General features: G+C 38.2%; 2 protein-coding genes and 1 long non-coding RNA gene across 7 annotated transcripts in view; 2 read left to right on the top strand and 1 right to left on the bottom strand.

Moving 5' to 3' along the window:
* LOC117505486 (endophilin-A1-like) overlaps positions 1-12081 on the top strand; it is a 29500-nt gene extending 17419 nt beyond the window's left edge. Inside the window, exons 2-9 of the mRNA XM_034165159.1 lie at positions 5042-5110; positions 5902-5974; positions 6093-6236; positions 6758-6891; positions 7029-7187; positions 8461-8564; positions 8680-8810; positions 10412-12081. Of these exons, the coding sequence (XP_034021050.1) occupies positions 5042-5110; positions 5902-5974; positions 6093-6236; positions 6758-6891; positions 7029-7187; positions 8461-8564; positions 8680-8810; positions 10412-10608 (1011 nt within the window). The 3' untranslated portion in view covers positions 10609-12081. The remainder of the gene's footprint in view (positions 1-5041; positions 5111-5901; positions 5975-6092; positions 6237-6757; positions 6892-7028; positions 7188-8460; positions 8565-8679; positions 8811-10411) is intronic.
* A 393-nt stretch (positions 12082-12474) lies between these two features.
* On the bottom strand, positions 12475-13001 carry LOC117505506. Its single transcript, XR_004559091.1, has 2 exons — positions 12883-13001; positions 12475-12712 (listed from the first exon to the last, which is right to left on the bottom strand). It is a non-coding gene; the product is annotated as an uncharacterized LOC117505506 (long non-coding RNA).
* Positions 13002-19019: 6018 nt separating this feature from the next.
* On the top strand, positions 19020-25231 carry LOC117505490 (acidic leucine-rich nuclear phosphoprotein 32 family member B-like). 5 transcript variants are annotated; one of them, XM_034165166.1, is made up of 7 exons: positions 19020-19177; positions 21474-21623; positions 21829-21951; positions 22074-22260; positions 22384-22481; positions 23256-23317; positions 23444-25231. In XM_034165166.1, coding segments are annotated over exons 1-7 (675 nt in total). In that variant the 5' UTR covers positions 19020-19123; the 3' UTR covers positions 23445-25231. The 5 variants fall into 5 exon arrangements, with proteins under 5 accessions (XP_034021057.1, XP_034021056.1, XP_034021058.1 ...); XM_034165165.1 differs by having other exon boundaries at positions 23256-23313; XM_034165167.1 differs by having other exon boundaries at positions 19021-19177; positions 22384-22433; positions 23304-23313.
* The last annotated feature ends 202 nt before the right edge of the window (positions 25232-25433 follow it).

Genomic DNA, 25433 nt, shown 5'->3' on the forward strand with positions numbered 1-25433 from the left:
AAGGCGGTTGCGGTGTAAAGTACAGCGAAAGGTGGTGAACACTATGGATAAAGTGTATAGCGAGAACCATACGGGAAATTGAGCACTAAGGAATGAGAAAAGGACTTGTACTGATTGGCCAGGCAGTTAGAGTGACAAAGAATACCTATGGAAATGTGGTGGCTAGCGAGGAGAGTGTGTTGAGAAGGTTGAGGGAGTAATTTGAGGACCTGGTGAATGAAGAAAAGGAGAGAGAGAGAGAAGGCTGGATGATGTGGAGAGAGTAAATCAGGAAGCAAGAAAGTTTAGTAAGGAGGAAGTGAGGAAAGCTTTGAAGAGTAGAAAGGTGATTGGTCCATATTACAGATAGTGTCTCTCACTGACAGCACTGTACATTACAAATGTACATTACAAATGCCTATAAAAATGTGGTGACTAGTGAGAGAGTGTGCTGAGAAGGTGGAGGGAGTAATTTGAGGAGCTGGTGAATGAAGCAAATGAGAGAGAAAGAAGGCTGGATAATGTAGAGAGAGTAAATCAGGAAGAAAGAAAGTTTAGTAAGGAGGAAGTGAGGAAAGTTTAGAAAGGTGGTTGGTCCATATTACAGATAGTGTCTTCTCACGTTCAATACTGTACATTACAAATGTAATCTCACTTTTTGTCATTTGTATTTGTACATTGAAATTGTACCATCATTCTTGTCACTCACTCATCACTCATCTTCAGCCACTTATCCGAGATCGGGTTGCGGGTCTTGCAGGGGACCCCAGACTTCCCCTTTCTGTGCCACATTGACCACATTGACTGGGGGATCCTGAGGTGTTCCCAGGCCAATGTGGAGATATAATCTCTCCACCATCATTCTTGTCATATGAGTTTATTCTTTTGTGTATCTTTTAATATTGGGACTTTTTTTGCTGATATATTTGGTTAAGCCTTTTTATATGCATTTTATGACTTATTTCTTAAAATGTGTGTTTTCTTGCTTTTGCATTGTGACTTTTCTCTTTATATTATGATTTTTTTTTTCATTTAAAAAAAGGAATTAACAAAAATTGTGCGCTACTTTTTTTGGGGTTTTAGTTTCTCTTTTGGGAGAGGTGGGTGCTGTGAGTGTGTGGTTTTACTGTATATTGTATAAGTGTTTGTGTGGGTGGCTGATGTGTGAGTCACGAATCAGGAAAAGCCCACTCGTCTTCCTCCTCCCCGCCACACCAGAGGTGATTAGAAAACAAGAAGTGTCACTCTGCAGAGGTTTCTGGGACCACGGCAGCCTGAGCAGAATAGAGATGTAGTAAAGACGACAGATTTATAGCGCATGGCCTTCGCTGTGGATGCAGTCACACTCCACAGTGTTCATCATCAACCTGTTAGCTGTGATCTGATTATTTAGACAGTAAAATTGCAAAATAAAATACTCATATCTGAGGATAACGCAATAAAGCATCAAGCCTATTTCCACTGTGGTCCTTGAAAAATATAAAGGTAAAAAGTCAAGAATGTTGCAGGCAGCATTGGCAGACAGAAACATAACAGACTGGAACCCCAAATAAATAAACATAAAAACCCCAAAAACTATTACTGACAAATGCAACTAAATTTAACTTGCAAAACAATGACTACAGATTAATATTTTCACAAAATAATGTTGTTATTCCCAGTAAACACACTGTAAAATGTCAGAATTAGATTAGGTTCCAACAACAATGTATAGCAGCACAAAGGGTAAGAAGCACACATAGCATCAAAAGTGAAAGTAAAAAAAAAAAAACAATTTTCAAATATAAATACACAAATGTAAATGCCAGAAATATTGCTCGCGACTGGTTTATTGGCTACTACTGTTCCTCTTCTTCCCCTTCCCTGTCTTCCTGTCTGTATATCTTCAGTAGTTTTTGAGATATTGGAGCTTTAAAGATGGAGTGTGACTGATTTTACTGTAAAAATAAAGAGTGGTGTAGAAAAACAATGTTAAGTTCAAGAGCAATCAGAGATTTCTGACGTCTGCCAATCCGGATCTGGATCACCTCCAGAATCCATGGCCTAATATCTATCTGTGATGCAAATTTGGTGAAGATCTGTAAAGTAGTTAATTATGACTTTATTCTCATAACATTATGGCTTTATTCTCGTAATATTACAAGTTTTTTCTCATAAAATACGAGTTTTTTCTCAGAAAATTACAAGTTTTTCTCTTAATGTTCCAACTTTATTCTTATAATATTCCGACTTTATTTTCGTAATATTATGACTTTATTCTCATAATATTACAAGTTTTTCTCATAAGTTCAGAGTTTTTTCTCAGAAAATTACAAGTTTTTTCTCGTAATGTTCCAACTTTATTCTCGTAATATTCCGACTTTATTTTTGTAATATTATGACTTTATTCTTGTAGTATTACAGTTTTTTTTCTCGTAATATTCTGACTTTATTTTTGTAATATTATGACTTTATTCTTGTAGTATTACAGTTTTTTTTCTCATAAATTACGAGTTTTTTCTCAGAAAATCACAGGTTTTTGCTCATAATGTTCCAACTTTATTCTCATAATATTCTGACTTTATTTTCGGAATATTATGACTTTATTTCATAATATTACAACTTTTTTCTCATAAATTACGAGTTTTTTCTCAGAAAATTACGAGTTTTTTCTCGCAATGTTCCGACTTTATTCTCGTAATATTCCAACTTTATTTTTGTAATATGACTTTATTCTCGTAATATTACATTTTTTTCTCATAAAATATGAGTTTTTTTCTCAGAAAATTACGTTTTTCTCGTAATGTTCCAATTTTATTCTTATAATATTCCAACTTTATTTTCATAATATTATGACTTTATTCTCATAAATTAGTTTTTTCTCATAAATTATGAGTTTTTTCTCAGAAAATTACAAGTTTTCTCTCGTAATGTTCTGACTTTATTATCATAATATTCTGACTTTTTCATAATATTTTGACTTTATTCTCATAATATTATGACTTTTTTCTTGTAGTATTATGACTTTATTCACGTAATAATACAATTTTTTTCTCATAAAATTAGGACTTTATCCTCAAAGTCTAAAAAAAACAACTCAATGATACCTATAAAGTTACTTGAATAAAATGTATATGACTGAACATTAGTGTGACCACACCCACACTAATGTTATTAGGAAGCAGCACTCGTCCCCTAATCAGGATAAAACGTAATAATCAGACAGATACGCAGGAAGAGAAACATATTCAGTTGAAGTCGGAAGAGAAAACCCACGGCTGGACCACCAGAGGACTCGTTAAGCCGCCTGAATGAGCGCTGCAGCAGCATTTCATGTATTATTGTATCAGCAGAAACACAACAATTTCACATATTCATGACTTCATAAGCGGAAATCATCGGCCTCGGCTCCCTGTCTGCTCGTCTACCTTCCGAATGTTGTCTGTGTGCCAGGCGGCTCTTTCTCGGAGCTCGCCAGTCGCCATGTTTGAATTTTCTTCTGGATAAAAAGACTTAAAAACGACTGCAGTTTTTCAGTGATGAGGAATCCTCTGTGACCCGCTCTCTAAATACGTGTTTGGATTACATTGAACTCTTTTGATCCCTTGGGAAGACTCCCTCAAGGAAATTGAGGTTCCAGCAGCATTGTATAGCAGCACACAGGGTAAGAAGCACACAGAGTATCAAAAGTGAAAGTAAAAAAAGAAAAAGTTTGCAATATAAATACCAGACATACTGATCAATACTGTTCCTCTCATTCCTGACCTCTGTCTTCCTGTTACTCCTCCTCCATCTATGCTTTTCCATGATTACCACTTTTTAAATTATTTTCCCACCCAGGGAGTGTTTGTTTGACTTGTAGCAAAATAACTCAAAAAGCAATGAACAGATTTCAATGAAAGTTGCCAAGCAGGTAGATAAAGTGATTTGATTTTGGAGGTGATCCAGATTATATTCTGGGAGTGAGATATAGAAGAGTGTTTGGCACATAGCAACATTTAACTCCAAAAGTTGTGAGAGTTTGTTGATGGAATTTGGTGAGCAGATGGATAATTTCCTAGAAAATGAGGAATTTTGATTTGGTCCATATTTTGGATCCAGAAGAAATTATTTCCGAGGGCATTTCTGAGGTGATCCAGCACATATTCTTGATCTGAAATTGAGAAGAATGTTCTAGATGTATAGCAGTGTTGAACTCGAGGCCAGCCCAGCCTATAGGCAGTATAGACAATTGCTAAGGGTGCCATCCATCCAGGAGGGGGTGCTACAAATAAGGAAAAAAAATACTCAACTTTCACTGTTCTTATATTAAAACTAGTTAATACAGTTTCCCTGTAAGTATAAAATAAACAGAAGCCCATATTGATTTTAACTACATAGCAAAACCTATTAAATAATAATGATGATGATAATAATAATACTGTGGCAAAATGTATGGAAGGACAAAGACCAAAGTAGCACATTTGTCTTTTCTGCACTCTGCCACAAGTAGGCGCCATTGTCTTTACACACAACAACACAGAGACAATGGGGGAAGTTATCAAATACACTACACTTTACACTTATGGTATTAACAACATGACACTCAACCAAACTGACTAAACCAATGTTACTACAAAACACAACAAATCAACAACACTAACAACACTGTGAAACCAACATGAACCACAATAACAACCACTTAAAACCTGGAACTCCCATAATGCATTGCAGCACAATAATTTACATTCTTGGCGGCCGGCTAGTAGTTTTCTCTCCTTGCTCCCCCTCTAGTGTTTAATGAGCCCTTCCGGCTCATAACGTCATTGCGACATAACAAAAAGGTAAACGCTTTGGTCTTAGTTTCTTTACGCAGCTCACCACAATAATATGAACAGTTTTTTTGGCGGGGGGCGCCATTAAAAGTTTTGCCTTGGTTGCCAAATTGGTTAGGGCTGGCACTGGTTGAACTAAAAAAGTTATCACTGGATCTTGATGAATTTTTAATCAGCAATAGTTAATTAGCTTGACTTTTATGTATTCAGCCATAAAACATTTTGACATAAATTTCACACTGTCTTTCGCTTTGGTTTTCTCATGACAGAAAGTCAGTGAGAAGGTTGGCGGGGCAGAAGGAACCAAGCTCGATGAGGACTTCAAGGAAATGGAAAAGGTGAACCGCCTGTCTGGTTAGCTGCTACGTCACTACCATTCCTCCAGCTGTTCTGATAACATAGTTAGGCCCATAAGTATTTGGACAGTGACCCCATTTTTTTTTTCTTTTGTAATTTTTGCCGCGGTGCATCACCACAGTGGATTTTAAATCAAGCAATCCAGAATTCCTTGTCATTCCAGCTTTAACTGAAGGGGTTTGAGAAAAATATCACATTAACCACACTGAAAAAAGAGAATAGTTGAATCAACTTGAATGAATTGTTTCAGTTGGTAACATCTAAATGATTTAAGTTGTTTGAACTTAAGTTTGTAAGTTGATTTAACTTATTAACTTAAGTTCAAACAACTTAATTCATTTAGATGTTACCAACTGAAACCACTTTTTAAGTAGGTTTTTTTTTTCGGTGCATTTCAGAATTACAGCCTTTTTTCTACACAGTTAACTAATTAGACAAATGATAATACAAATACTCACTTTTACAGCCAGTTTTCTTTTGACTAATAAGGGGATGGATACATGAACATTCAATCACTGAATATGTCTTGAACTTCAATCTCCGTCTGTGTTTAACACATACAAACAGTATGGTACTGTATGGAAAATTTGTCTGGAGGACACCATGCAAGGACGAGGCTTGTGAGGGAAGCCACCAAAACATCTCTGGTGGCTGAGTCCAGGAAGTCATTAAAAGCCTGGATCTTAGGCTTGATCTAGGACATTGGCAAACTGTGACATGACTTTTTTTTTAATATCTTATGTCTTTTTGGCTGCTTTTCATTCCTCTGCAGAAGATGGACATCACCAGTAGAGCAGTGTTGGACATCATGACCAGAACTACAGAGTACCTACAACCTAATCCAGGTGAACATCAGACACTGAGCAGTCATTTTACTGCCATCTAGTGGTACCAACTTCACCTGCCTAGTTAAAAAAATAGTATTGACACAATCCTGTTTTTTTTTTTTCCTGGTTCCTGAAGCATCCAGAGCCAAGTTGAGTATGATCAACACCATGTCAAAGATCCGCGGGCAGGAGAAGGGTCCGGGCTACCCGCAGGCTGAGACCGTCCTCGGCGACACCATGCTGAAGTTTGGACGGGAGTTAGGGGAGGAGTCAAGCTTTGGTATGCGAGAATGTACATGTGTAAATCCTGCAAAAATGACTTCTAGTTACATAAAGTTTTTATTTTCATCATCTCGGTATGTCAAAGTTGAAATTAAGTGAATTATCAATATGAGGTCATAAAGCAGATTGCCAAGGCTTTTGGTTTTAAGGGTCCAGAAGTAATTGGGCAGTTGCCAGTTGGTCTACGTCTCACATTCAGGTTGTGTTATTTATTTATTTCGACAAGTCTGTCTGGAGCAGGATGTCTGCAAAAACGTGAGTATGCAGAAAGGAGACAAGTAAGGGAAGCCATCAAGGCTCCCATGACAATGTGATTGGTGAGACTTTTTGTCTCTTGCATCTCCAGTCACAGATTTGTGGTTGAGTGGAACAGAGAAAGTCATTTTTTTTAAAACAAGGCAGAGGAAACCTAGGCTTGAGTTTGGGATAATATGCCTTTGGTAATTGTAGATTTTAGCCTAGGTTTCTTTTGGTTAATACTGTAGGTTGGACATTTTTCCCCCCATGCATTCCTTTTAGGCATGTCATTGATCGATGCTGGTGAGGCGATGAAGGAGCTCGGGGAGGTGAAGGATGCTTTGGACATGGAGGTCAAACAGAACTTCATCGATCCCCTGCAGAACCTCCACGACAAAGACCTCAAAGAGATCCAGGTGACCAGAGCACCAGCTAGGTCCTGTCCTTTATATATATATATATCTGGATGCGAAGAGTGATACCACAAAGTTATGCAGTCAGGAGAGAATTTTTTCTGTCTCTCTCGCTCCTTGTTAATTTTTTTTCACTGCAGCACCATCTGAAGAAAATGGAGGGCCGCCGTTTGGATTTTGACTACAAGAAGAAGCGTCACGGGAAAGTCCAGGACGACGAAATCAAACAAGCGCTGGAGAAGTTTGACGAGAGCAAAGAAATTGCAGAGCAGAGCATGTTTAACCTGCTAGAAAGTGATGTAAGATTTGAGTTCATTGTAGTTTGAAAGCCGTTGATTTCTGAATTTGTAAGGACGGATGCAATTTCTTTATATTTGACATTCAAGTTGTGCTTTTTCCAAATTTCTTGACTTGGTGCGAGTTTACCACATGAGATTAGTGCAGATGACCTTATTAACAGGTCAACAAGCCAAGCTTGGAGATCTTTTGCAGTACAGCTAGCTAGTGCGCTAACACCACCATGACTCAGGTAATAAGTTAAAAATTATTAATTTCTTCTTATAGCTGATGACAAACAATATGGATTTGTATATGAAACAGTTTACTCTCTAGTAAAGTAGAATTTTATACATTTGGGGTGGGGAGGGTCCACTGGTCCTAACTTCTTTATATTATTTGATGGTGTATATTGCAACCCCACACTGATTTTAAAGTTCAAACATAAATGTAACACTTTCAAATAACTAACAAACCAGATCCAGTTTTGTTTAATTTACAAAAATTAAACATATGATTTTGTTGACGTACACCATTAATCACCTTTAATTGTACTGTTGGCTATGGTAACGCGCCATACTTAAATGGAATTAAGTAGACTTTTTTTTTTAATTGTCACACATATAGTCTACTGTAAATGTAAAAACATTTTCAGCATGCTTTCCTTAAAACTAGTACTAGGGCTAGTGCGCCCTAGTATTAGTGGGAAGTTCCCATTTCGGCGGACATGATGGCTAGCTAATATGCTAGCACCTTTCAGCAGTCAGCAGTACAAAGACACGATTTACCTTTGTATTAATTCTTGTGTCCAGTGTTGAACTATATGCAAATAATCCGCACAGATTTCACAAGACTTTTGCTTGAGTGAGTGAATCTGCACAAATGCAAGAATTTTTTTGTTTTTTGCTAGTTAGTAGCATGACCATCCCTTTAATCAACTCTTCAAACAAAGCAATGCTTAACAGAATTTGTTTAAATTTAATATCAAAAAGAAACCATTACATTTGGAATGAGAGCACTGAAATAAGGGGAAGAGCCAGAAAATATAAAATATTTTTTGATTGCGTTTTATGGCGTGATGCTCCATAAGACACCCCAAAATGTGAAAATGGGCGTTGAGAACCAGCGTTATCTTGTAGGTGTTTGCACGGAAATTTCTTTCACCTGTCTCTTTAAATTTGACAATTTCTCTTTCAAACCCCCAACTTCACTACCCAATACCATGCCAAGACAGACCCAGTCCCACCATCCGTTTCTGTACACCAGAAAATCCGTGCATGTACATGTGTGTTGCAGATAGAGCAGGTGAGCCAGCTGGCAGCGCTGGTCCAGGCTCAGTTGGAATACCACAGTCGTGCTGCCGAAATCCTCCAACAGCTCTCCAGCAAGATGGAAGACAGGTTCTAGTTTTATCTAACTAGCGGGAATTAAAAATAATAATAAAAAAAAAAAATACAGGTAAATACAAATAGTTAAGTTTTGATCAATCATTTTGTTTGTCTGGCTGTTATCCAGAATAAAAGAAGTGTCCGGTAAACCGAGGAAGGAATATACCCCCAAACCCCGGATGACCCTGGAGCTGCTGCCCCCCAGTGAGAGCCACAATGGTGGAATCCACTCTGCCAAGTCTCCGGGAAGATCGCCAGGTAGCGTGAAGCTGTAGCCGCGGGGGGGTACAGTCATAAATCAAAAGGACGTTTTACTAAATTAATGCAACAAAAAGTTCTTAAACCGCTTTATTTTTAGAGTGGTGTTGCTAGAAGTTAGTTCTCTTCCTGTGATTTTCTGCGAATTTGGACACAAGGTCTTTTTTGGAGGGTGGGGGTTGGCAGATTTTACCTTAAAATTGGCCTGGGTAACGGATCGCATGTTTTGGAGGGATTGCCTGTTGGGGTGAAATACAGTGGGGACCCTGTGTGCCCCGTGGCTGCTACGGTACCCATGAAGAACCCTGAACATGAGATGGCTAACAGGACTCTGATGAAACAAGAAGTCTTCAACAACGGATTGGATGAAGTAGTACAGCAGATAACTAAGAATCGTTCAAATCCGGTTACAAGCACCAAAATTTGACTATGTATACCTTTTGGTACATATTGTAGAAAAATAACTTTAGCCATTTGAATTTTCAATAGGGGCCAAGTAGGGGTCAATTGAAGAATTACACAGAGGTCAAAATTAAAAGATGCTACAATCATATTGAAAAATATTCCACAGTATTTGCCTGATCATAAAGATTCCAAAAAGGTATAGTTTGGACTATCTGTGAATGAATGTTCTGGAGTTATGGGGTAAAAACGGCAAGAATGGTGACAAAGGTCAATTTCAGTTTGTACAGGGGTCAAAAGTTAAAGTTGCTCCAGTTTTGGTAAAACGCGGTGCCAATTATCGGTTGAAGTAATAGGATTTACAAATGGAATAGTTCTGACTGTGTTGAATGTTTGGTCTCCAAAGTAAAGGTCAAACAATGTCGACGTCCATTGGATTCTATGACATGTGACATATGTTACCCTGTAACATGATAACTAAGCATGACACATGGTGCAAACTATTCCTTTTTAAAACCCTACTAACTCAACCAATAATTTGCATCATGTTTTACCATAATTGGAGCAACTTTAACTTTTGACCCCTGTACAAACTGAAAGTGACCTTTGTCGCCATGCTTGCTGTTTTTACCCCATAACTCCAGAACATTCAGTCACAGATAGTCCAAACTATACTTTTTTGGAATCATTGTGATCAGATACATAATGTGGTATAGCTTTCAATATGATTGGAACTTTTTTTTTTTTACCCCATGCAGTTCTTCAATTGACCCCTACCTGGCCCCTTATTGAAAATTCAAATGGCTAACGTTATTTTTCTAAAATATGTTCCAAAAGGTATACACAGTCAAACTTTGGTGCTTGTAACCGGATTTGAAGGATTCCTCTGCAAATATTCTGTTATCTGCTGCACTAAAGGAGGTGATGGCTCATCACCCAGTGGCTGTGAAAGGTATACGAAGGGCAGCAGGTCCACAGATGTTGGTGGACCAAATAAACCCAAGGACCACTTGCACAGCTGAACATTCAAGCTCCTCCAGAATATTTTGAGAAATGGTTCACTGCCAAAAGAAGCGGGGTTTTTTCGCACGTCTTCTCGTAGATATCCTCACTCAGATAGCCACTGTTGCCCACTAGAGGTCCCGGTGTCCTGGTGTATCACAGATCAGACTGATGTCCTTTTTCATGTCAATCCACAGCGCCGATGGACCAGCCGTGTTGCAGAGCACTCTATGACTTTGAACCAGAGAACGAAGGCGAGCTTGGCTTCAAAGAAGGCGACGTCATCACCCTGACCAATCAGATCGATGACAACTGGTACGAAGGAATGATCAATGGCCAGTCGGGCTTCTTCCCCATCAACTATGTGGATATCCTGGTGCCGCTTCCTCATTAGGTCCTGCCAATGACCCAACCACGCCCCTCAACCTTTCCAGACACCCTGAAAACGGCCTGCATTTGCATAAACGACTAACCATGCCCACTTTGACTTCTTCTGTGCTTCTGTGCGATTCTGCTTTCACAAAATGGACCGAATTGGCGAGGATTCGCTGGATGACATCAGACGAGATGGCGTGTTGAAGAGAAGTAGTTGGGGGAGGGGAAGGGTGTGACCGTCGGCGATGCAGACGAACAGGACGGTAAGATACAAGAAGATGACGAGGTGATGTTTCATTGCGTGGTGCTCGTTCCGCTGTGCAACCGCCGCATACTGATGAGGCTTCAGAGACTTACGGCACGGTGTATTTGTACGTGCATGTCTGTGTTTGTGTGTGCAGTCTGACCTGTTATTGTTACCGAGCCAGCACAACTTCCTGCTTGTCAGTTTAACCGCCTGACGGCTGTTTATCACGATCCTGTCTCCTGCCTCTGCTCGCCATCTTTCTGCGGATGTAATAACGCCTTTTTCACCTTGACGTCCCTTCCTGCGCTTTTTCCTGACCCCAGAAATTGCATCGGTTTTCAAGAGTCTTCCCAACACTTCCTGTCTTTGGTTGGCTCCGCCTTTTAGCCTGACATCACACAGAACTCTGATCCGTGATCCGGAGCCACCGCGGCAGTTCTGCAGGTTACTTTTCCAGTAAACGTTATAATTTTCTAGCAGTGCTTGCAAACGTAATTTGAGCGAAAGGCGAGTAAATCTGAGGTTTGAAGAGCGTGTCATTGGGATAAATCAGTGCATCTGCGATAAGAAGACCGACCAAGAGTGACGCAAAGTTATTACGGGGCTCGTTCAACACATTGGAAAATAACAGTACAGTTTGATTTTGTCAGATTTTCCCATCAACAAGGACGCGACAACACAACCTTGTGCTCTGTTGGCCTTTTCACCGGGTAACTAAATGACTTTTTTTGCGATACAAAAAGCTAATCTAACGGATCCTTTTAGTGTCTTGTGCCGATTTGTCTTAGTTATGACTTTTGCATGCAGGTCCATGTGAACACTGGTCTGTGTTTTTTGAAATTCCCATTCGATATACATTCCTCTCCGTTATAACGGAAATGGCGGTTATACCTGATTATTTATGGTGTTGAACCTGGTTCAGGGCACTTCTGTCAGACGCTTGGTTGTTGAGACACATTGTCCATTGCCACGATTAAAGCTGAGACAACCCGTCTACCCAGTTGTTGTACTTTGCCACATGAAATTGTACTTCACAACATTCTAGAATTCCCAGGACTTTAAGTACTGAAGGTCCAGTAACCCGTGTAAAGTTTAGGAAAGTTCTGCTAAATTTGGACCCTTTTTTGGATCAATCTCATATCAGGCTACTCTGAATATGTGATAATATTTACAACAATATAGTAATTTGATTTAGAAGATCTACACAACTGTGTAAATCTTTTACGGTAATTTTGGAACACTGAAGATTTCATCTGCTTGTACGGTCTTCTGAAACCTCTGAAATCCCAGAAATGTTCATGAATTTTTTAACAACATTCCAAAAGATTTAGACTATTGTTGAGTATCAGTTATGTTTTGAAAAACAGAATAAATATTTTAGAGATGTTTCCAAAGTTTAACCTACTGCATATTCTGTCAATTTTTCCACAAGATTATTTATTTGTAGGGGTTTTTTTTTGGGGGGGGGGGGGGGGGGGTCTGAACAGTCATGTTTTTTAGGATAAATATTGATATGGAATCAACATTGACTGTTGCAAATGGTTCATAATAAGTAATTAGTTCAGTTTTAGTGCTAAATGTTGGCTTTGTTTGTGTCAGCGATAGATAAATGGTTTGAGGCAAGGAAATACATTTTTAAAAACACTACGCAAAATTGTGACCAAATGCAAATACTGCCTGTCTATAACATTAAATGTGAAAAAAAGTACAACAAAACACTATGTAACTACAATAAAATTCAAGTGTGTAAAATAAATGTTATTTTATCAAATGTTGGTCAATACTGTCAAGAACACAGTGTTATATTAAAAACAACAATACATGTTAGCTTTCAACGTAGTTTATGGCAAGTTTAATGGGAATGACCAAATTGTGTCTTTCCCCGATCCGCATTCAGCTCAGCATGTGTTACACTCCTAGAAATTAAATGCTATATTTACTTATTTAACTGAATTATGTCAACTGGTCTTACAGATTTGTTAAAATTGGAAACAGAATAAGTGGAACAACTTGTACTACTTAATAACATCAGTAAATTTACCATACTAACATTTTATTTAAGCAAAACTGACGTTCTACCTATTATTGTTATTTCAAATGGAATAATTTAATGAAACAGCCTAGAGGCTGCAAATATAGAGAAAAAAAATGATCTAGTTACACCACTAGCATGACTGAAGCTAGCATTCCGAATGTTGCTCACAATTAGCTTTTCACTTAAAAGCCCTGTATTACAACTTTGGTGAAAATGTATTGAACAGAATACTTACAAAGAGTGTTTAGTGCCTGAATACTGAATACCTCATCCAACCTGTAATCAGTAACCACATACCTACATATTCTGTCAACAGTTACTGATTATCGTACCAACAAAACCCCAAAGCATAATCGAAAAATTGGCCTGCGTTATGCTGTTGTGATTGTGTTTGGGTTTGTTTTTTTAAAGCTTTTCATGAATCCAGGTTGTTTCTTTACCCTCTTTACAGAATGACATTGCAGATACATGATATATTAATATACAGTAAATACCATCCAACTCTTATTTTTATCGCTTTACAAGCATAGACTGAAAATGTGTTAATGAAATGTTGAAACCATCTCCCTTGGTCCTCCAAAATTAAAGGCAAAATTTAACCTAGTTCAGAAAAAACAAGTGCAGGTAAAAAAAAATATTGAGGAGTTTAAACAAAAATACATTTTAAATACACTATCTTTACAAATGTTATAGTGGTGTCAATAACACTGTTGAGGCTGAATAACTTATACATCTTCACATTTCCAATGGTGCATTTCTAAACATTTGATATAAACTAAAGCAAAACATAGTGTTTCATCAAACCAGCATACAAATATTGATGGGCACAGATATAAGTGTTACTTTTTTGTTCAATAAAAACTCAAATGTGTATCTGTGAAATGGCAGATGTCCAAAGTCAGAAGGAGTTCTTATAAGCAATCCATTGACTCAGTATATCATATTTCTATTAACAAAATGGAAACAATTTTTGTTTTAAAAAACAAAACACATGAAGTATTCTTACAAAATGTGCAGTATTCTAAGACTGGTTGTCAAATCTTAATGCTGAACTCATAATTTGTGTATTCTGAAGAAGCATTTTTTAATCTGCCAGCCATCTACCCAAACAAATTAAATTTGACATAACAAATTTATTGTTAGTGTTTTGTTAGCATTTATGGGGTTACATTGTTTGTGGATCCCTTCAAAATTGTAAAGATTTAACAAGTCCTCCTCAGTGTGGAAATGTTTGAATTATTCTTGAAGCTACAAAGGTTTTTGGGCACAAATAGTATTAATAGTTCTTTTTTTTTTTTTTTTTAACTATAAACAGTCAATAAATATTCAGTACTTATATTAATGCAATAAATGATACAGTGTAACAATAAAATCATGCAACTTTTTTGAGTAAAATGAGAATGAGATGCTCTATGGGAAAAATGTCTAACTTGCTGCAGAGCTAAATATGTAGGTATCATGCTATCGCGCTTGCTAAATTAATACGGGACGATGTGGCTAAAAATAATAATAAAATTGTTATAGGAATGAATGTTTTTAATCACTATTTGGTCTTCACTTTCGAACATATGGCGTTCTTGATGGCTTATTCCTTGTCAAAACTTAACTGTGCACCCCTAAGATGGATAAACATTTACTGACTCATTGCCACAGTTGATCTATTCCTTGCAGTATGTGTACTGTTTCTTGTGTTGGTCTTTCGTGATGAACATTTAAAGAAGCTCATTATTCTCCAGTGTAGGAATCCTAACAGCTATCTAGCTTCCTAACGATTGTGAGGGAGCTAGCTAGATAGTTGCATATCTAAGCTAGCCAGCAAAATAGCTAGGTAGCTTTTACTTCTTTCAGGTTGTTGTTGAAAACAAATTGATTATGTTCTAATTATAAATTTGGTCCGAGTCTCATTTTTGAATGTTACGTTGGCTTGTGGAAAGTGTGAGCTGCATGCACCTGATCTGCTTTGCGCCTGCTGTTCGAGTTAGCTTTCTGAAAATGCAAAGACGTGAAAGCTCATCTGCCCTGTTGACTTTTTGTCATTCCATAGTGATCTCGTGTTATCTGGTAAACTTGAGTTGATATTGTTTATTGATTTTTACGGTTTCCTTCCTTTTGACTTGCTTCAACTATATCTGTACCGTACTCTTCTTGAGGTAACTAAGTGCTTTAATACTTTTTTTGTTGTTGTTAATTCTCTTGAACATTTTGTATTTATTTTGCAGAGGTAAATTATTTATTTATTTATTTATTTGTCCAGTTTTGCCCTGTATGGTGACGTATTCTAACCTCAATGAGGGACTTGTACAGTGTTACGCTCCACCTTTCTTTGTCACCTGATGCACGTCGGGCTGTGGCCAGGATACCTGCCTAGGTTTTATTTCATCGCTGCTCTTGGATCCACTCATTCTCCAGCAGGTTTTGTTCTAAAATGAAAACCCAGACTTAGAATTTCTGACAAAGTCCCTTTTTGATATTCATGAAGTTCATGTTGACCTTGAAATTGTAATTCAGTAGAAAATCTGAAAAAAAAAAAAAACGTATTATTTTGTATTATTATTATTCAAGTGTACATAGAAAAGTTTGAAATAGAAGTTTAGAAAGTTTAAGTACTGAATTGTAAATAAAGTATTTATCAGATTAAGACCAGTTAAGTGAAACAATTAAGATTGTTGACTGTGAAAAGGACTGGGTTACAATGAGTAGTAGTAATAGTAGTCGTTGAGAAAGAGCAGTTCCTCATAAACTGTGAAAAAGTAGATCTAAAAGGGGTGATCTTGACCTTAAGTAGTGTACTTGTTAATATTCCCTTCTAATGTAAAAAATACAACAGTTAGACTGATGTATATGACCTTTGGTCCAGCAAGATGTTGGTGAAAACAAGCCGTCTTAATGTATCCAAATGCATTTGAGAAACAGGATGAGATATTTTTGACAATAAATGCCAAAATATTTTTTTGTTTTCTTTGTTTCCGTAAGTTTGAACCAATTGAAATAGCTTTTTCTCTGAAAAAAAAAAAGTCAACGTAGCAGATTCTACCCATTGGGGTTTAACTGTTAATCAATGTGCTATGTTGTCCCAACTGTACTCGACATCAATCTTCCCAAGCCATAAACTTGAGTTTGCAGTGTGAACTGTCAAAGAGCCACGGTGAAATAAAACGGTGTCTTCTGATGAGCTACATGTGCGTTTTGCGCGCCTTGATTATTTATTTATTTATTTAAGTACTGTATGGATTTCTTCATTCCTGCATCCTATTTATTATTGGTTTGCCATCCGTGACGTATTTGATGATTGTCTATACTTTGGTATACGATGTGAAGAAGGGGAGGGAGGGGTTTGCTGAGAGATGTGGGAGGGGACTTTTGGGTGTGGGGAGGCGCGGACATTGGAAACACCCAGCTGTGATGCTAACTGTAACTGCTGCTCTCCTCGTATTGGACGATTATCTAAGACCACTGTATGTATAACTGCTTGTTGTGAAGATGACCTACAATGTAATAATAAAGAATTAACACATAACAACTGAACTCGGCTCTTAATACATAGATGGAGCGCCTAGCTAGCTGTTCGCCTAGCTTATCTTTTCAGAGGTTAGTTATCTGTGAAAGTCTCCACGGACAACTAAGGCGGAGATTCCGATGATGTCTCACTGCAAAGCGGCCATGTTGGCTATTTTACTTTAGCCCAACACATAAAGTCAAGCTAACATGGCAAGTGAAGAGTCTACTTTTGTATTGATATTGTATTGTCAAATCAATATAATAATCAAACTCAGCCACATGGGTTTGCAGCCAGTACATTTCAAGAGCCGGTCCCAAGCCCGGATAAATAAGGAGTGTTGCGTCAGGAAGGGCATCCGGTGTACAAACATGCCTACATTAAAGATGCAGATGCACTACCTAGTATTAGTTTAGCTAACTACCTAGCTAACATGTTGTCCAAGCATTAACTAGTATTAGTGTTAGCGACTCAAAGTCTAAAACCACAGTACACTGTGAAAACATCAGCTTTTACTTTTGAGGAACCGAGTGAGACCACAGATTACTGCTAGCTAACATAAACTTAACGTATGAAGAATGAGGCCCAGGTGTTGTCATGCTATTTGTTTCGCTTCTAATTTGCACATTATTTGTGGTCTTTTTACTACTGCATAATAATAAATATGGTTTGGTACTCAGAAAAAAAACTCATCAAAGTCTGCGGAGTTTAGTTACGAACACCTACAGGTTGTAGATGTAGCGCCCTTTGCAGCCTTGATGCTTTTAAGTGATGCTCAGAAATTCTAGTTTCCTCAATATTTTTTGTAAGTACAAATTAATTTTGTTCCAAAAGGTTTACAAAAAGTCAAAATATAAAAGCAAGTTATAAAAAAGTGAGTTCTAAAATATCATGTTTAATGATTGTTTTCCCTATAAATTCCTGGAAAACTGTCATTGAAAATGTTGATTTTTCAATTCATTTACCAAGACAAGGAACTTATTTTCACACTATGAGCCCAGCTTTAAAAAAAAAAATTGTCAATTAATTTGTAAGACAGTTAACAGCAAATTGGTAATTGTGAGAAATCTAAACGTTTGAAGATATCTTGTGTTTTTGTCCACACTGTTACTGTGATATTTTGTACATCATCGAAAAACAGAGGAAATATTTGTAACAAATTGTTTGCCGCATCCCTAAATAGGCTTTGTAATATGTGTCTATACTTTAAATATTTAAGAAACGCGTGTCTCCACTGATGATCTGTACTTGTGTAAAACAATCCAGGGAAATTTTAAGATAAAATGTTATTAATTTATTGGGAAAATCAACATTCAAATTATGTGGAATTTTACGACACGTAAAAGCAGTTAGAGGTGGGCGGATCGATCCTAATATCGATGCCAATGCTGATATTGATATTGAACGATCCTCATGTAAAAAGATCGATAATCAAGCTTTTTTTTCTCTCTCCCACATGCACTGACTGCTGCGCACACAGATTCATCAGTCTACTCTCTGTAAGAGCAGCGCTGCGCTGTGTCACACAACACAGCACTGCACCTTTGTATTGTGGTTTGTCAGCCCTCTACCTCTGGAGATTTTGTTTAAGTTGTGTTGAGTGATATTTTTTTAAACAAAAATGTTGATTGTGATAAAGTATTTTGTTGTCAATGTTTGGCAAAATTCTATCCTAGGTCTTTTGGATCCTTTGGATCTATGATGCTTAAATGTGAAAAAGTATAGATATCAGCGATACTGGGCCTGTATTTACTTGGTATCGGATCACTACCAAAATTCCCGGTATCGCCCACTTCTAAAAGCAGTACCAGATTTGACCTACTCACTAGAGGTGGGCGGATCGATCCTAATATTGATACCAACGCTGGTATTGATATTGAACAATCCTCGTGTAAAAAGATCGATACTCAAGCTTTTTTCTCTCCCGCACACACTGACTGCTGTGCACGCAGATTCATCAAAGTCTACTCTCTATTTGTAAGAGCAGCGCTGCGTCACAACACGGAGCAGTGCACCCTCCCCCCTCTGGTCTTTTGTTGTTGCGCCGTCACGTGACTCAGCGGCACCAGCCAATTTTGTTGTGGTGTGTTAATTTTGTTGTATTGTGGTTTGTCAGGCCTCTACCTCAGGAGATTTTGTTTTAAGTTGTATTGAGTGATATTTTTTAAACAAAAATGTTGATTGTGATAATATTTTGTTGACACGTACAATGTTTTTGGCGAAATTCTACCCTAGGTCTTTTGGATCCTTTGGATCTATGAAGCTTAAATATGAAAAAGTATCTGTATCGGTATCAATATCGGCGATACTGGGCCTGTATTTACTTGGTATCGGATCAATACCAAAATTCCCGGTATCTCCCACCTCTACTACTCACCAAACACACCACAATATGGCGTAAAATCAGATAGCTCCAACGTGTTTTCAAAATAAAACCAGATATAAAGATAATTTATACTCAATGTGTAAACTGCATTTTACAGCATCCAATAAGCGTGGCACAAAATGTGATGAATATAAATAATGGAAGGTAAACAAACAAACAAAAAAAAAAACAAACAAGTAAAACAAAACTTGCTTTCCGTCGTTTTCCATCCTTGACGTTTATTTTGGTACTAGGAAGCGGAAATGGAACTGTCTCACTCTTGCAGCTTAGCGGCCATCTCGTATTGATAGTTCTGAGGAGAGGAACGAAGAGAAACAAGTTTTGCGAGCCTCCTTTATCCAACAACAAAAAAAGAATATTACAGAGCAAAATGGAAATGAAGAAAAGAGTGTCGTTAGAGTTGAGGTGCCGGTCACCCGCAGAAGTAAGTGTACGGGTTTGTGGTTGTTGTAAAGTTGACCGGGTTGGGGGTGGAGGGCGCGCGAGCACATGGCAGAGTCTGCGGGGCCAGAAAAGTGTTAAAACGTCTCCGTGTGTGTGTGTGTGTGTGTAAAAATATGACCTCCGTACATTATACACACTCGTCAGATAGTTTTGGGATTAAAGGCGACAAATTAAACAAACTGCCGCGACATGTCTTTTATTTTATTCTTTCTTCCTGCGTGATAAACGGCGCCGTCACGCAGATACATTCGCGTTTCCGCTTCTCTCAATATTTTCGTTCAAACCTCTGAATTAAAACAACCTATCCGTGTTACTGTTAAAAGAAAAGGCTTGTTTTAAAAAATAGACCTCGAACGAAGTCGTAGAAGTAAAACACCCACCTTTTATTGGGGGGGGGGACTAATGCCTGGATTTAAAACCGTGCAAGCTTATTATGGAGGTACCTATTTAAATGTATTAAACAACATAAGCGTTTGCCACCAATTTTGCTTTCATATTCGCCCTGTTTTAATATGTTCTGCAATTTGGAGCGAGTAAAATTAAAGCTACATTCGTAAGATTTACTATCACAAGCGTGATGACGTTATCTATTGAATTCGTTTAAACTCGGGATGCACAAATTCTGATATTCCAGCAAAAAAATTAAATAAAAATGCTAATATAAATGCTTTATAATAAACATATTTCTCGTTGCATAATTTCACAGACTGCTCCTTTTTAATGTTAGCCGTGTTGCAGCTCCAGGTATTAGACGGGCTCCGCCGTCATAACCGTGCTTAAGGCGCGTAGCCAGCGGCGTGCTAAGTTGGCGTTAGCGCGCTAAAGCTACTTCATACGTTCTTATTTGCGCAGGTCTGTTCTGATTTCACCCCGCATTCGCCTTAAACCGCGCGGTTGTTCATTGGAGAGACATGTGGAATCGTGACTTTATAGAGATTAGGAAAGAAACGTTTTGCGTGCAGCTAGTTGTCGAGCTAGCGTTAGCATGATCACGTGTGTGGGGAGTTTACAAACAGGCTGTGCTTGGCCGCGTTCCAATATGAAGTAGTATGAAGCGTCCTCACATGCGGGGCCAAACGCACTGTCTCTGTGTTTGACCCTATCACTAAAAAGAGAATATGGAGTGGACGTCTTGTAGAGATCAAAACTTTGACTCTTTGGACGATTTTCAAAAATATCTGAGAGTTGAAAAGCTTTATTTGTACAACAAAACAGCTGGGAGAGGTGCAATCACAATGTGGGGTTACATATAACCAGTGTCTGGAGGGTTTCTTTTAAAATGTATTCTCAAGGTCGGCTCTACGTCATCGGGCAAAGTGGCCAGTCTGAAGGCGAGAATTCGTGCTTTCGTGACTGTTCGCTCTGTGACAACACGCTCGGTCTGTATGCTGCTTTATTGAAATCAGCCGGTGTTTTATTATGTCTAACTTGCTTCTAACTGCAAGCTGACAGCTATCATTGCTTCGGTTAGAGTTATACACTAAGATGACTTGAAATTAATAATTGTACATTAAATTGACTTTATTGACCAGTCTGACCCCTTTGAAAAGTGACCAAATGACATGTATTGGCATGAGCTTGGCAGTGTTTTCACAGAGAAAACCCACCCCTTGAGGTAAACTGCCTGGATACCGACCTTCAGAAGTCCACTGTATATTACAGAATACATGTCCTAAAATGTAATTTGTAACATATTTAGATTTGTTGGTTGCTGCTTTTTGCTTTGGATTTTTCACTGGCTTTTGCATCTGGCAAGTGTTGCCCAATTACCCAGTCAGAAACATACCAGAGACAACATCCATAAAAATAGAATAATTGTTTAAAAAAAAAAAAGAAGCATATATATCCTTTTTAAATACTTCTGAAACATGCTGCTGGTGAGCTACAAAGTCGTGGCAGCTGTAATCTTGTCTCCGACAATGCTTCCGCTCTACGATGTCGGGGATCAGCACCTTCCCAATGGGCCTCGGGGCCTGTAGAGGACTTGGTCATTTTTGCATAGTTGTTACTTGTGTTTTGCAGGTTGAAAGACTAATGAAATGCTTGAGGTGGCGACTCGACAAGAAGGAAGCTGATTAAGCATATAGCTGTCGGCTAACTGGATACTGAAAATGGAAAAAAATACACTTTTAGCCAAGTTGCATTAAAAAATTTGTGTGTCAGAATGCAAGCCATTTTCTGTAATTGATTTATATATTTTTGCAACTTCTCTTTAAACGTTTACTGTCTTTGACTCACATTGGCTTGGTGCTATCCTGCTTCTTCTTTTGCATCAGGTCCAGGAGCTGGTTTTGGACAACTGTCGATCTACTGAAGGCAGAATCGAAGGAATAACAGAAGAGTTCTCGAACTTGGAACTACTGAGTCTTATAAATGTTGGCCTGACCAGTGTAGCAGACATCCCCAAACTGGATAAACTCAAAAGGGTAAGAATCCCATGTGGAACGAACTCGGAATATCCAAGAACTCCGTTACTGAGCTCATGGGCACAGTGAATGTGTAGACTATAATGATGCCATTAGACTGCTGTGTTTTGACCATGTTGGCATATCTCGTACAGCTCTGAGTCCATTATACAGCCATATGTTAAGAAAACTCGAACCATCACCAAAATTTCAAATCCTTGTGCAGTTGGAGTTGAGTGAAAACAGGATATCAGGCGGTCTGGAGGTTTTGGCGGAGCGGCTTGTGAACCTCACACACCTAAACCTCAGTGGGAACAAGTTCAAAGACATCAGTATGCTGGAACCGCTGGTGGGTGGAGTTACAGACTCAAACATAAACCCCGTGTTTGTAATAAGACAGATTGGGAATAAATGGTTATTACAGCCATCAGTACTTAGTTTTGCCTTTTTTCTTTTTTTTTTTTTTAACAGAAAAAGTTGCCCCAGCTGAAGAGTCTTGACCTGTTTAACTGCGAAGTGACCAACCTGGCCGATTACAGGGAGTCCACTTTCAACCTCCTCCCCCAGCTCGTCTATTTGGATGGATATGATATGGATGACTGTGAAGCAACCGACTCTGACGGCGAGGGCGATGGAGTCGATGATGAGGATGACGAAGGTGAGGTGTTGATGTTTTCTGTTCCAGGCTAAAATTGACATTAGCTCTTCTTGATGTTCAGAAAAGTATCAAGAAAAGTTGTTCTTGTTTTGGGCTGATCATGTTTGTTTCACTGCATTACAGACGGTGAGTCAGAGGACTTTGATGAAGAGGAGGAGGAGGATGAAGAGGACGTAGTGGCAGAAGATGATGATGATGATGATGATAGTGGTGATGATGAGGTGAATTTTTGCATTTTTCATAAATGTCAGTGGTTTCTCACATTTGGTAATCACACCCTTATGACAAAGAAATTACATTGAAGCTTGATGTTTTACAGTTTAAACATGATCTTTATTGTAAATATAACCAACAAACATGCTGCACTGCCTTAGTGACCTCTTGGCTTTTATCGTTGCCATTGTAAAGTAAATGGTCATATAAAAAAAAATTATACAAACATTGATATGTTTGTGAAAGACTTATCATTTTCTATGACTGTTGATGTATAAAATTTTGTAAATAGTTGTACAAAAATACACTTTGAAGCATTTTCTGCATTTTAATGTAAATAGTTGTATATGACCTTGTTTTTTTTACATATGTTTTTGAAATTTGCAATTTAGATTTGCATTCTGAGTTATAAAAATGGTTTAACAAGTTTTTAGGTTTCACAGTAAAAAAAAAAAAAATCCTTTTTTTCCTATTCAGATTTTATGTTTTTGTGTGAATTTAGGTTCACTGTGTTAATACAGTACATCAGAATGAAAGGAAAACTGTAAAGTCACACAGTTAAGATTATGCAAAAAAAATGGCACCAAACAAGGCAAAGTAAACAGTTTTTTAAGGTAAATTATGAAATTAACTAAAACGGCCAGTTGTACCCTGGACACCAGAGGGTTAAGTAACAGTTCTGAAAAGTTCTTCTGTCATGTTGATTTCTGTTTGTTGATCAGTTTCAGAGCCTTGGTCTTGCTCTGTTGTGGGATTGAATTTATAACCTTTTGTATCTGTAGGATGGAGAGGTGAATGGAGATTTGGAAAGTGAAGAAGATGAAGATGAGGAGGATGAAGGTTGGTAACAGCGTGGGGCACCTTAAAGATCATTTCTTTGTTTTCATATGTATAAAGATGCGCGTGTGAAATGTTTTCATTTTCCTGGAGCTTTGCGTTGTTGTTAAACTTTGTGTCCTCTGTCTCTCAGAGGAGGACTCGTGCCAGACCAAAGGACAGAAGAGGAAGAGAGACCCTGAGGAGGAGGATGAAGATGATGATGATGATTAGTGGCCTGCTGAGACACCCCTCCTCCCCCCAAACCCTGATGGACCCCACGTTATATTTCTAAAACTGGTTCCCTGACTCCGCCCTTGTCGACTCCCTTCCTGAAACATTCGTTGACTGTTTAAAAGCCCGTTTACACGTCTGTTTTATGTTCGACCTCACCGGTTATTGGTCACAAATGAATTTCTTCGTTTGTCAAATCCAAAGTGTTGGCAGCACACAGAGCATCGTAGTGCAACTGGCATTTACCTCTTGATGAATTCTAAAGTTGTCACCTCAGCAGAATGAAGTGAATTGGCTTGTTGTGACTGGGTGGGACTGGACCCTCATTGGCCTCTTGGTTGTACCAGTGACTGAAGAGCAGTTTGACATAAACGCACATCAGGAAAAGGCATTATTCTTTCACAAAATAGGTGTTTTGTTGTTTTGTTTTAAAAACTATCATAAATAAACTATCGTAAGTTGTTAGCGAAATAATTATTTTGCAGTATAAAGTTTTATCATGCGCCTCTTTTCGTAACAATTTTGAGAAATTTTTAGGTGACACGGCTAGCTAATACGTTAAACTTTTTTTGCTTTGGACGTGCTTTGACCTCAAAGGTCCACAATGTCGCACCAGTGTCTGGCTGAGTTTTCACAAGTGGACCCCGATGCAAATTGTTCCTGCATGTTTTTCATGTCTTCCAACGGATTTACAGACCAAAGCGAGTAACATTTGAATGTTTGTTGCTAAAACCGTTGCTGCGCCGTTCAACTTATTGAAGTCATTTTAATTTCTGAGTCTTACGCTTTAAAAATTTCATCAGCCTGTAGACCGGTGACCTGTAACGATCTGATTGAGCCGGAATATCTGGCATTAATGGTAATGTCAACACAAGTTGTGACTCTGAGATGCAAAAGAAAAGAATTTGTCAGTTGATCAACTACTAAAAAGGTGTCGCAAACAGATTGCACACTGAAATTAACTGCCATAAAGTAAAAGTAATTTAACGGCTTTCTGCACCAGCTAATTGTCTACCCGTAAACATTGTAAACAAAATTTTGGTAAATAGGCCAACAAAATTTGTGCTGTTGTAGTGACGTCTTTTTTTGTGTGTGTGTGTGTGTGTGTGTGTAAAGGTGACAGTTTGAGACTACAGCTAAAAGCCCCAAAACTACGTAAACATTAGCGAGAAGAGCAGTTTGACGCAAACCTTTTACAGAACGCATCGCGAGGAACGTTCTTCATCTTTATGGACATTTGTGTATTTTGTCATTTGTTGAAGGAAATGGACCAAGGGCTCATGGGATTCGCTTTTAGAATGTAAACATCCCTCAATTCCTTCCTACTTTTTGTCCCTCCCGACCCTACCTTCTCCAGGAATGTCCTTAGTGGCATAATCACAGTGGGATGAAGCCACCTCTGATGTCTTCAACATGTTCCCAAAGGACTGATGTCTGTGGTGGACAACCATCCTCACAATCCTGGAGGCCAAATGCGCTCAGGACAAACTTTGTGTCAACTTTTTTTTTTAATGGTTTTCTGGGTGCTCTTTCATCCTTCCCTCACTGTCATTTAATTTCTTTGTATTTTGTTGAGACCCAGCTGTTCGATCTTTACAGACTGTTCAATATTTTGTTTTTGTTTTTTGTTCTTTCTGTAAGTTAAATGAAAAACTAAAACATACCAAAAAAAAAAACTTTGTAAATAAAATCTTAACATTTTGCTTGGGGTGTCTCTCTTTTTTTTTTTTTCCCTACCCCCGTTACTGATAGTTGAGATGTTTGAGACACGAACCATCTAAACATGACTCCTGAGTCTTACAAATCAGACTAAAAAGCCTAAACATGTCTGGTATACAGATTTAATGACACTTTTGCAATATCCATGTCAGTCACCGGGGCAGTGTGACCGAGTGCAGTATATATGGATG

This window comes from Thalassophryne amazonica, chromosome 23 (assembly GCF_902500255.1).
Source record: "Thalassophryne amazonica chromosome 23, fThaAma1.1, whole genome shotgun sequence".
Lineage (NCBI taxonomy): Eukaryota > Metazoa > Chordata > Actinopteri > Batrachoidiformes > Batrachoididae > Thalassophryne > Thalassophryne amazonica.

Bases quoted from the DNA above. Each gene is read 5' to 3' on its own strand.
- LOC117505490 (XM_034165165.1), top strand. From the start codon at position 19,124: ATGGAAATGAAGAAAAGAGTGTCGTTAGAGTTGAGGTGCCGGTCACCC. The intron at 22,482-23,255 runs GTGAATTTTTGC...TTGTATCTGTAG, and splicing joins ATGATAGTGGTGATGATGAG to GATGGAGAGGTGAATGGAGA. The intron at 23,314-23,443 runs GTTGGTAACAGC...TCTGTCTCTCAG, and splicing joins TGAAGATGAGGAGGATGAAG to AGGAGGACTCGTGCCAGACC.